The sequence below is a fragment of the Trichosurus vulpecula genome, chromosome 7, assembly GCF_011100635.1.
Source record: "Trichosurus vulpecula isolate mTriVul1 chromosome 7, mTriVul1.pri, whole genome shotgun sequence".
Taxonomy (NCBI): domain Eukaryota; kingdom Metazoa; phylum Chordata; class Mammalia; order Diprotodontia; family Phalangeridae; genus Trichosurus; species Trichosurus vulpecula.
In genome coordinates this window covers 82,742,192-82,754,057 of record NC_050579.1, presented here as the reverse complement: position 1 = coordinate 82,754,057, position 11,866 = coordinate 82,742,192, and the positions used below count along the sequence as shown (strand labels likewise).

General features: G+C 38.6%; 1 protein-coding gene across 1 annotated transcript in view; it reads left to right on the top strand.

The window, feature by feature from the left end:
- Window positions 1-29: 29 nt before the first annotated feature.
- Window positions 30-11,866, top strand: part of ERMARD (ER membrane associated RNA degradation) — a 34,754-nt gene continuing 22,917 nt past the window's right edge. Inside the window, exons 1-8 of the mRNA XM_036768618.1 lie at window positions 30-393; window positions 3,082-3,250; window positions 4,837-4,979; window positions 5,727-5,828; window positions 6,202-6,291; window positions 7,685-7,782; window positions 8,546-8,682; window positions 11,745-11,859. Coding sequence (XP_036624513.1) covers window positions 361-393; window positions 3,082-3,250; window positions 4,837-4,979; window positions 5,727-5,828; window positions 6,202-6,291; window positions 7,685-7,782; window positions 8,546-8,682; window positions 11,745-11,859 — 887 coding nt within the window. The 5' untranslated portion in view covers window positions 30-360. The remainder of the gene's footprint in view (window positions 394-3,081; window positions 3,251-4,836; window positions 4,980-5,726; window positions 5,829-6,201; window positions 6,292-7,684; window positions 7,783-8,545; window positions 8,683-11,744; window positions 11,860-11,866) is intronic.

The window sequence follows — 11,866 nt, the reverse complement described above, 5'->3', positions numbered from 1 at the left end:
AGAGACGCTGCTCGGCCGCGAGTTAGGTTGATCTCGCGAGAGGCCCTTGCTTGAGGGACCTCGGAGACAGTGCTGCTGTGGTTTGTGTAGTATTGGTGGTTCCGGCTGTTGATCGCTTCCGTCCAGTGGTGTGGTCAGCCGGGGACTGAGAAACCACCTGGAAACCCTGGCCGTAGCAAATTTGGCACCTCCTGCGATCACTGCTCCCGCGGTTCCATCTGGTCAGCCGCGGAGCATGTGTTTGCGGCGGCCAGTCTACATTCACCGTAGGGGCCCCTCATCTTTTTTGGGTCATGGACCCCTCTGACAGTTTGGTGAAGCCTGTGAAAACCTCCTCAAAATAATGATGTTTTAAAATGCATGATGGAAGGAAATGCTAGATTTCAGTTAGAGGTCAGTGAAAATAAAGGTGTCTTTACTTTTTTTTTTCCCTCCTTGTTCTCGGATTTTCTGAAATCTCCCGCGGACCCTTTGGAGGGTTTGTGGATCCCAGGTTAAGAATCCTTGGTCGAGTCTAGAGGAGGGATCAGTAGATTGAGGGACCAGTGAAAGCCCAGCTGTTTTTCCATCTTCACGAACCCCTTGCCCTTTAGACATTATCCCGTGGAGAACTGGGCTGCTTTTAACACCGGAGGGGCTTAAATCAGTATTGACGGAATTGAAGTCGGGGCATGTTTGGGCGCCTGCAGCAGGAAGCCAGCGAGCAAATATTTATTAAGAGCTTATTTTGCTAAAAGCAAAAGTACCGTTCCTGCCCTCAGGGATTTTCCATGTTAATAGAGGACACAGGTTTAAAATAAATATGTGTATAGATGCACATAATGTATATATCATATGTTTATGCATGTGTATTTATATCTAACTAGTACATATGAATATGTATTTTATATATCAATTATATGTGTGTGTATTAAACATACAGGGGGGCAGCAAATTTTAGAACACACACATACATAGTATGTATGTATATATTTTCTAAAATTTACTGTGCCTTGTAAGATTGACAGACACACATATATACATGCATGTGTATGCTAGTGTATATACACATTATCTGCACACACCGTTACAATTTTAACAAATTTTCACATGTGTGCATGTGTTGTGGGTTTCGGGGTGGTGGGCAGATGATCTACATGCACTGCACTGGGGTAAATACTGCTAGCTCTTTCCCCCTGAGGTTACCAATTTATGCTATACATATCTTGTTAGTATGTAATTGTTGGCATATTGTGTCCAATATGAGGCTGTGAGCTCCTTGAAGGCAGGGACTTTTTTCTCCTTTCTTTGTAATAAATGCTTCTTAACTTTGGGAATGTACTCGGCAAATCCCAAGGACTGGAGGTGGGGAAGAGGGATGGTTAGGGCAGCCTCCCTCAGTTTGTTCCCTTCACCCCTCTTTTTGAATGTACACATAGGAAAGGCTTGGGGGAGGTCCTAGGTCTACTCCTTCCCTCCCATGCACAAGGGCTGTGCTGGAAGTTCCCTTCTCACTAAAACAACTATAAAGCCTAGTATTCCCAGAGTCTGGAATCAGGAATTGCTCCCTTTTTTGTCAGTATCCTGAGCACTAGCACAGTGCCTTAGATGCTTAATAAACATTTGGTGAGTTGAACAGATGCTTCTCTGCCCCTCAACATCCACCCTACCCACCTGCTATTTCAGTCTTAGAATTTTAATTCTGTGGGTCTTGAAGACTTTTCTGCCAGGAGACCCTTTTTAAAGTACAAATGACCCTGGGATGAAGCACATCTTGTCTTCTAGAAATATTAATTATTGGTTTTAATAAAGATTGATTTTTATTTGGGAGGAAGAGGCAAGATACTATCTGGGAATGGAAACAGGAAAACTTTGTAGATTGCATGTAGAGAAGAGAATCCCATTTGGTACAGTGGAAAGTACTCAGGGTTTGTAGCCAGAAGACTGTTTTTTTTTTTTGCTGCTGGGCACTGACACTTGAATGAATGAACAAATGACATTGGCTGGTTATTTGACCACTTTATATGTTTTTTTAAAATTTATTTATTTTTAGTTTTCAACATTCACTTCCATAAGTTTTATATTTTCTCCACCTTCCTCCCCCCTACCCAAGACACACTTTACGGTTTTTAAAAATCCTTTTTAATTTCAGAAAGATAATGGTTTATGTTAAAGTAAGGTGCCAAATATGTATGTGTATTCTTATATATGTATATTTGTCTTAAGAACTAATTATAAAAAATGTTATTGCATTCTCAGTTGTACCACTTCTGTTACTTCATATCTCTGAGCTTTTGTTTAGTTATCTATAAAATTATACATAATATTTCCATTACCTATCTCATAGGGCTATTATTAGGAAAGTGTTTTGTAAAGTACGTATACATGTGAATTATTATTACTTCTTTTGGTTCATCAGTCCCATGTAAAATCATCCAGTGGCTACATACATTAAAATGTAATCCCCTGTCTAATGCTCAGAATATGACTTGTAAGCAGGTACAGGAGATGACTTTGGTACCCCATGAGTATATCATGAAGGTCGAAGATAGACAAGAATAGAACTGTATTTTGGTTTGCTTGTTGTTTGGTTGTTGAATCTTTTCATTTTGCTTAATGTCTTCATGTTAATTTATTGCATTTCATTTTCCCTACGTATGAAAAGAAGAGGCTTATTAATGTTTGAAAAGCTCTTTACATAGGTTTTTCTCATTTAATCTTCACAAAAACCCTGTGAAGTGAGTGATGTTATTGTCCTCATTTTATAGATGAGGAAATGGAAGTTCAGGAATACTGAATTCAGTTCAACATTATTAAGTCCCTTCTTGTACAACTCAATGTGCTTTATTTAAAAGAAATGACATTTTTAGAAGATGCATCGAGAGAAATGCTCTGTTACGGTCCACAAAGGTACTTTAAGGCCTTAGGTAAAATATCTTTAGAAATTAATATTTTAATTATATTTTATCTAAATTTTAAAGCATTTAATGTATTTCCCTTTCTGTCTTTTTAAAGGTAACATAATTTATTTACTGTATCACTTTATATTTATTTTCTTTTTGTCTTCATCATAACAAGTGTCCATTATGTCCTATATTCCAGATGTTAATAACTGACTCCATCACTACATGCTTGTCTCCCCCTGTATATGACATGGTTTGCAGGCTTGGGTTTGAAGTAAAAGAAAGCCACGATATCAACAACATTGTATCTCAGCATGGTGAAGTATGCTGGAAAACAATTGCTGAACGTATGTGCTATACAGATTCAGGTTCGTATGTATTGTTCCTCTGCCTCCATTGGGAGGATGGTGTTGCCTTTTACAGTAATAGGGAAGATAGGAGGGAGAGAGGGTTTGAGGGGTTGGGGGGAAGACGATGAGTTCTGTTTTGGACATACTGAGTTTAAGATATCTACTGGACATCCAGTTCAAGGTGACTGAAAGGCAGTTGGAGATGCAAGGTAAGAGCTCAGCAGAGAGATTTGGGCAGGACAAGTAGATTTGAGAATCATCAGCATAGAGATGATCATTAAATCCATGGAAGCTGGTGAAATCTCCAAAGTAGTATAGAGGGAGAAGAGAAGAGGGCCCAGGAAAGAACCCTGAGGGACACCTACAATTAAAGGTCATGGTCTAAAAGAGGATCTAGCAAGAGACAGAGAAAGAGGGGTCAGATAAGGTAGGAGGAGAACAAGGAGAGAAGGGTGTCCCTAGACTTAGAAAGAAGAGATCATCAAGGAGGCAAGTGTGACCAACGATGTCCAAGGCTGCAGACAGGTCAAGAAGAATGAAAATAGGCCCTTGGATCTGGCAACTGAGAGTTCATTATTAACTTCAGAAAGAGCAGTTTCTGTAAAATGAGAAGGTTGGATGCCTTATCTTAAGGGGTTAAGAAGAAAGTAAGAGGAGAGGAAACGGAAGTACCTATTGTAGATGGCTTTTCAAGGAATTTAACTACCAGGGGCAGGAGAGATACAGGGCATAGTTAGCAATGATGGAAGGATCAAGTGAGGGTTTTTTCAGGATAGGGAAGACATGGCCCCGTTTTTAGGCAATAGGGAAGGTACCCATAGACAGGAAGAGATTAAAAATAAGTGAAAAAGTAGGGATGACAGAGGGGACTGTCTTTTGGAGGAGGTAGAAGGGAGTGGGATCACTTCAACAGGTAGAGAGGTTAGCCTTGGTAAGAAGGCCACTTCATCATGTGAAGGAGGAGAGTATGGCAGAAGGCCCCTGAGTAATGGATGAGGAAGAGGGGAGAAGGAGCTTAGGTGAATGGCCTCAATTTTTTCTGTAAAATGTGAGGCAGAGTGCTTGTGCTTGCTGTGTACCAGGTACTGTGTTAAGTTCTGAGGATTCAAAGAAAAATAGTGGTTGTAAACACACCTTAAGTTGTTTCAGTACATTGACCTGTAATTCATTTTGGTCAACAGACTCGAACTGATTTACAGCAGTTAGGTGTTATCTTTTGGTCTTATTGTACATTTCAGCTCCCAGTTAACTATTTTTGGTCTGCCCTTGCTAATTTGAAGGTCATTCTCCTTGACTGAACAGATGGAAAAAAAATAGGAGAAGTAGCAATGTGGTGCAGTGTATAGAGACTGGGCAAAGGAGTCAGATGATGTTTATCCTAAATCAAGCTCAGTTATTTACTGAGTGTCTGACTTTGGGCAAGTTCTTAAATTCTCTGGGCCTCAGGTTCCTTTTCTGAAAATAAAAATGTTGGATTAGATGATCTTTAAGATCCCTTCCAACTTTGAAATTGTATTCTACTCTAAACCTTTTTCATTGATAATTTGGAAAAACTGTATGTAACATGTGTCTCTGTTGTGCTGAAAAACATTTCTTTATCCTAGAAGGACAAAATGTGGATTACTTAAAGAGTGTGAGACTCTTGGGTCCTGTATGTGAAGCTGTTCACACTCATATATATTCCCTGACTAAGGCACAGTTTGAAGTTCGATATGCCCTTTGGTTCCAGTGGACAAATTTTCCAGAGGTATGGCTTTGTGCAATATGTGGAAATTACATAACTTTTAAAAATCCTTTTAAATTTTAAACAGATGATGTTAAAGTAAGCTGCCTACATATGTGTGTGTGTGTCTGTCTGTCTGTCTGTGTGTGTGTGTATCTATCTACCTATCTTTATAGTTATTTTAAGAGCTAATTATGTAAAGTGTCATTTTATTCCCATTTGTACCACTTATATTAATTTTGCAATTGATTTTTAGTGTTAACTAAGTGTAAAGAAACAAAGTGCTTTAGCACTTAGACTCTAGCTCCTGATTTTTCCATAATACATAGTAGAGGAAACTGATTGCCCAGTTGGAAAAGTGTTGGGCCTGGAATCAGGAAGACCTGAGTTCAAATGTGGCCTCAAACACTTACAAGCTAAATTGAAGATCATTCTCCTTGACTGGACAAGGCTTGGGTAAGTCACTTAATCTCTTTGCCTCAGTTTCCTCATCTGTAAAATGAGGAGAATAATAATACCTACCTCCCCTCGTTGTGCTGAGGATAAAAAATGAGATGATTTTTATAAAGTGCTTTGAAACCTTAAAGTGCTATGTTAATGCTTATTTCCTTTCCTTTCCTCCTAGTGTTATTTGAGATGCCTGTTTGTTTAAAAGTCATGGAAAGTTGCCATTGAAACATTTGTGAGGTTGAATGTAAAGGGATGGTATTTGTAGTTGTTTTGAAAAATGTTTTTTTGGATTAACATCTGTTGTTTATTGTCTTACAATAGCTATTTCCTGAAATATTTGTTGCTCTGAAGAGTCTGCAACCTGAAGCTATTCCTCTTAGCTTAATGAAACTAACATCATGTCTGGAACGAGCTTTGGGTGATGTAAGTGCTTAGAATTATTAATGTGTAGTTTAAAAATTGCTTGAACAGGAAAAGAAAAAAGCATTAACCATTTGCACTGCCAAATTGATATTTTATTTGTCTGCGTAGTAGCTCAGGGACTGGAATAATTGTTATCAGATTGCTCAATGTAGTTGTTTCTCTATAAGTGACTACCTTAAAGACAGAATCATATAAAAGACATGTGTGAATCATTATTTGATTCATATAATTGTAACTTCCTGTTATATTAACATGTTTTCTAATGACTGTTTCCTCTCTTGCTCACACTTTGCTTTGTGACTGTTGTTTTTAAGTTTGATTAATTGGAAGTAATGTTTTTTTCTATTTAAAACACCTTTTATTTGAATCATAGGTGTTTTTATTGATTGGAAAGGAATGTCCATTTCTTTTAAGAGACTTGCTTGTATCTAAGGAGCTTGCTGAAGTGTTTGGACAATCTGTGGTAAGTTTCTTCATCTGTAGTTTGCAAAGATAAATACATCAGTAGTATTTTTCATCTTTTCACTGATTTCAAGTTGATGGTATTTCAGAAAAGCAAAAACTAATATATTACATGTAGATTCTAGGGACTAAAAGGGATCATAGAGGACATCTAGGCCAATCTTCTACCCAGTAGAGAAATTATTTCAACAATATCCTCACAAGAGATTGCCAGACTTCTGCTTCAACATTTCTTGTGATGAGAAACTTACTGCTTCATAAGGCAATCAGTTCTGTGCTGGGACAGCTCTAATTTTTATAAAGTCCTTCATTATATTGAACTAAAATCCGCTTCTCCATAACTTAAAATCATTCATTCTAGTTTTAGCCTTTGGAATCGTACAGAATAATTCTAATCCTTTTTCTGTATGATAACTTTCAAATATTTGAGGATAATAGTCATGATTCCATCCAATGTATTACCTATTTTTCCCAACCTTGTGTGATATTAAAATTTAAATTTATCACAGTTACTGATAGCGGTATTGAATAGCAAGAGACTAGGTATAAAGCCTCGTGGCATACGACAACAGTGTCTACGTCAGATTGATATCGGTTAGTCAGTATTTTTTGGATATAGTTTGTAAACTAGTTATGAATTCACTTCATCGCGTTTAGGAGATATGATTTTTTTTTGTTAAATTCTGTAAGCATAGCCTATATTAAATCTTCTCTCTCAAATGAATCAGAGTGGTGGATTGGGAAGAAAATTGGACATAGGAGTTAAAAGTCAGGAGTTTCCATTTCTAAACCAATTACTACTAGGGGTGGATTTTGGAAAGTCACAATTCTTAGACACAAATTACTTCTCTGTTAATTTGGAATAGCAATACCTACCCTGCCTTCTTCATAGGGATTTTGTGCAGATTATATGTGAAAGTGTTTCAAAAGCTAATAAATTAATAATGTTGACACTAACAATAAATGCCTTATTAAAATCAAGATGTGTGTGATTTCTTGGGTGGGCCATTAACAGTCCTGTCAGGTAGACTGTTGGGAGGATATTATTTTCATTTGACAGAAAGAGAAACCTAGGTACAGAAACAAACTTAAGTGACTTCCTTAATTTCATATAGCAGATCAGGGTGGGCCTCTGGAACAGAAACCTGACTTTTAGCCCACAGCACTTTCCATTCTAACAAATTAGCATGAATTAACTAAATTTCTGTATATTGTGCAGCATAATATCTTTTGAAGTTCTAGTATAAGTTATTATTAGCACTGAACAAATTTATCTCATCATAAATCAACTGAAATGGTTAAGCTAAAAATTTTTGAATGTAGCAATAGAATGTAAACATAAATTCAGAGTTATATTGATTGACTCAATAATTTGCTCTCATTATCCTAATTAGATGGATATACTCAGAGTATTCATTGGTTCTCCATGTGGACTCAATCTTCGTAATATTTTGTGGCATGGATTTGCATCTCCTCAGGAAATTCCTCCAAAGTAAGTTGCTGATAAAGTGTCCTTCTCTTTAGGCTTAGGTATGAATATTGTTCATTTCATATTCACACAACAAAAAAGAAACATTTTGAGGAGTAAGATACAGGTGGGCTAGGGAGTAGTTTCTCAAAATATAGAATTAGGTCCACTTTGAAAGGCTTCATTCAGATATTTCAAAAGGTGTATTCTATTTAATGTGGAGAGTGTACATACTAACGTTTAGTACTAGACAAGATGCTAAATGTTATAAGTGACAAATAAAGCGACAGCCTGAAAACCAAAGCAGTTAAGCCTAGGCATTTGGGAATAGGATTTTGAAAATAAGAGAAAGTATTAATGTGGCCACACCTGGGCTCAGCCTGGAAGGTATACAAAGACTAGTCACTAAAAGAATACTCAGGACCTCGGGTGAGAGGAAGATTCTAAGAAGTTCTCAGTCAGTGATTCACTTGCTTGACAATAAATATTTGTGAAGCCTGCAAAGATTACTGCTCTAATTTCTGAGAATTGCACAGAATTTACACAGTCCCTGCCCTCATGCAGTTTATTGTCTTGAGTAGAGATGACAGCTTGCTGGTTTTTGTTCTGTCACTGCTACTTTTTCATTCCCAGCCCTGTGTTTGCATCTGAGTCAGAGTATCTCATGATTTGGAGGTGCATAGCACACTTTGTCTTTCTATAAATATTTATTTTTTTAGCTCTGTAAGTTGTATAAATATAAATTCATGTATTTTTCCTAATATATCTCCATGGTACTTTCCCCTAGATACTGTTCTATGCTGGTATTGTTGACAGCAGGATTGGGACAACTGTTAAAAAGTTATCTTCAGCAAACTAATTTTACATTTGTACATCGACCTTTTCTAACTTTTACGCACTTAAAGGAATGGATCATTTTTCCTGGCAAGTACTGTATTTCATATATTCTCATTTGAATCTGTTTGTAAAACACACATATAACTAGGCTGTAAATTCAACAAGTAGAATCATGATGTGAGTTTTTCTACTTTTGGGAATGAACTGCACAATGCAGTAACTTGATATAAAATGTATTCTTGAACTTTTATCTTCTTATGTTTATAACTTGTGTGTTAGAAGGGCATGTAGTCAGAGGGGCTCCTGGTCAATTTCTAGGAGTTTGGCATAGCACCAGCCCTGTGAGAAATTGGTCTTTGATTTTCCTAAGTGAAGGAACATTATATTTAAAGGACCTGGGGGCCGCCATTTAACTAGCCAGATAGTATAGGTGTAAGACTAAAGACGAGCCTTTTTCTGTGGTATTGGAGGAGAAGGGTCATCTGGAGGTGAGGAAGTTATCACTTAGGAGTGTTGGCAGCTAGGCGGTACAGTGGGTAGAGCACTGGGCCTGGATTCAGGGAGACATGAATTCAAATCCTGCAGCACTTATCTAGCTGTGTGACCCTGGCAAGTCACTTAGCCTCTGTTTACCTCATTTTCTTCAGTTGTACAATGGGGATAATAATAACACCTACCTCACAGGGTCGTTGTGAAGATCAAATGAGATAATATTTATAAGGTTCTTAGGCCAGTCCCTGGCACGTAGTATGTGCTATAGGAATGTTAGCTACTGCTGTTGAGGGAGAAATGAACCCAGGGATGTAGAAATCCCAAACCAAAATTCCCAAGGCAAGGCTGCCTGGAATGAATTCGCAGACCCAAGCATTCTTTAAGTCAAGGAGGCAAAGATTTATTACGCTTTACATAAATAAAGCGGGCAAGAGTTCTTAGGGAACCTGCAACCATACAAGGGAAATTTTAAGTACAAGATTTAGGGGTGAAACCTGTCAATTAGGTGTTTGGGGTGGGATTAGGGAGTGGTCAAGGCGTGATTAGGGGTTGGTCAGTTCTTAAAGGAACATGCACTTTTTGTATCTACTGTGCAGGTATCTTACCCAGAGTTCACTGGGAAATAACCCGCAACGGGGTGACCCCAGGGTGTAGTTTTGCCTGTGAAACGTCACTAAATCACCAAAAGTTCACAGCTGACTGGGAATATCCAGGTGGATTCCATCACGTGTCTTGTTAGACAAGATTAATGTAAGGGAGTATACATTTGTCTATGTCTAGGATACATGTTAGACTCAGTGTGTAGTCAGTTATCAGCATCCTGAATCAATCTATAATTGGGCATAGCTGCTTACTGAGGAAGAAGCAGAGATAATTTTGGGGCACACTGCCCTTTAGCTAGAGAGAGGCTGCCTGGGAAAGAATATGTTTGAGAACTAGATGTGTTCTGAAATTGGAATTCTGCCACAGGCAGAGGCACCCAGGCAGAGGCTAAGGGGAAATGTGATGTTAGAATTAGGGTCCAAGCACAAGCACCCCATCACTACTACTACTACCACCACTACCATCATGACCACCACCACCACTACAACCACTACCTAAAAAAGAAGAGAACATATATGGAGTGATGGAATCAGGCAGTGGAGCGAGATGTGTCTTTATTATCGGAGTTCAGTCCTGTTAGTAAGTTCTTATTATATATTCGGTATTCTAAGTAAGTGTTTTAATTAATCAACAAGTACTTCCTGAACTTGGAGTTTGGAATATGCTCCCTTTAAGTCACTAAACCCTGATTTAACTACCAAAGACTCAGAGGAAACTGAAACAAGAAAAAGGACCAAGAAAAGGTACTTCTTTCTTTAATGGGTTCAGGGTCAGTCTCCTCTTCAGCTTTCTAGTGAGCTGGGAGCCAGAGGAGGAGCACTAGCAGTAGTAGCAGCAAAAGAGCTGTCTGGAAGGGGCCTCCATGCCAACAGAAGCATCACAGCCAGCAGGAAAGGTCTGTCTTACTGGGGTGGACGGTCCAAGAGCAGCAGCAGAAAGCAGCAGCAGTAGCCTCCAAAGCAGCCACCAGCAAAGCCTTCACCCCATTGCTGACTGATAGTGAAGCCCCGCCCCTGGGATCTACCAACAGAGAGACCATGTTTCCATACAAACCAAGCAACAGGGCCCCACCCCTTAAGTGGATCAGCAACAAAATTACTCCTCCAGGGCCTGCTAGCAGAGAGGCCCAGTTTCCATAGCAACCCAGCTGCAGGACCCTACTCCTGGGGTAGACCAGCAATAAGATTTCTCCTCCTGGGCCATTCAGCAGAAAGACTTTGCTACCACAGGAACCCAGCAGCAAGGCCCCACCCCAGGAGCAGGCCAACAGCTAAATCCCACATTCCAGGGAGGCCAACAGAGAGGGCTCCCCACCCCCAAATACAAGCCAGAAAGGAAACCTACCCTCCAGAGAAAGCAAGAAGCTAAGCTCTGAAGCCCAGTAAAAGCCAGCAGTAAGACCCAGAGCCCCAGAGCAAGCTTGGCACAGTGCAGGACTAGAGCACAACTTTCACATGAAAACACCCAGTCACACCAAAAAAAAAGAAAAAAAAATAAAAGGCAGAAAAAATGAGTAAAGAACAAAAAAAGAAGAGCTTGACTAGAGAACGTTTCTATGATGATAGGGGAGGATCAATGCATAAACTTATAAGGGGATAGTAGTGTCAAAATGGTGATATGTGAAGTCTCAAAGAAAAATGTAATTTGGTCTCATGCCCAAAAAGACATTCCTTAAAGAGCTTAAAAAGGATTTAAAAAAGCAAATTAGAGAAGTAGAAGAAAATTTGGGAAAAGAAATACAAGTAATGCAGGAGAATCGTGAAAAATCATGTATATATTGAATACATATAAGTTACAAATATATTTTGGAGACTGCGAAAAGAAAAGTCTGTAGAGGATCACAGATTGAGGCCTAGTCAGTAAATCTTGTAGAACTACAGAGACAGAAATGAACAGTATAAATGGGGGTTACATCATGTACCGTAGTTTTGGGTTCATAAACATAAAGAAGTCAGTTCCATAGTACGTTGTAGAATTGTCTAAATCTCTTTGGTGTTGGTTAGTATTACTGATTTTTAAAAATTGGCTGATGTAGAAATTATTTCTGTGTGCAGATATTAGTGATGAAGTATTATCAATAGTTGAAGGACTGATAAAGAAATCTACTTTTGTGCTGAAAATCATGATCCCGTTTTGGGAAGCTGCATTAATGAAATTCAGATCACAGAGGTAAGTG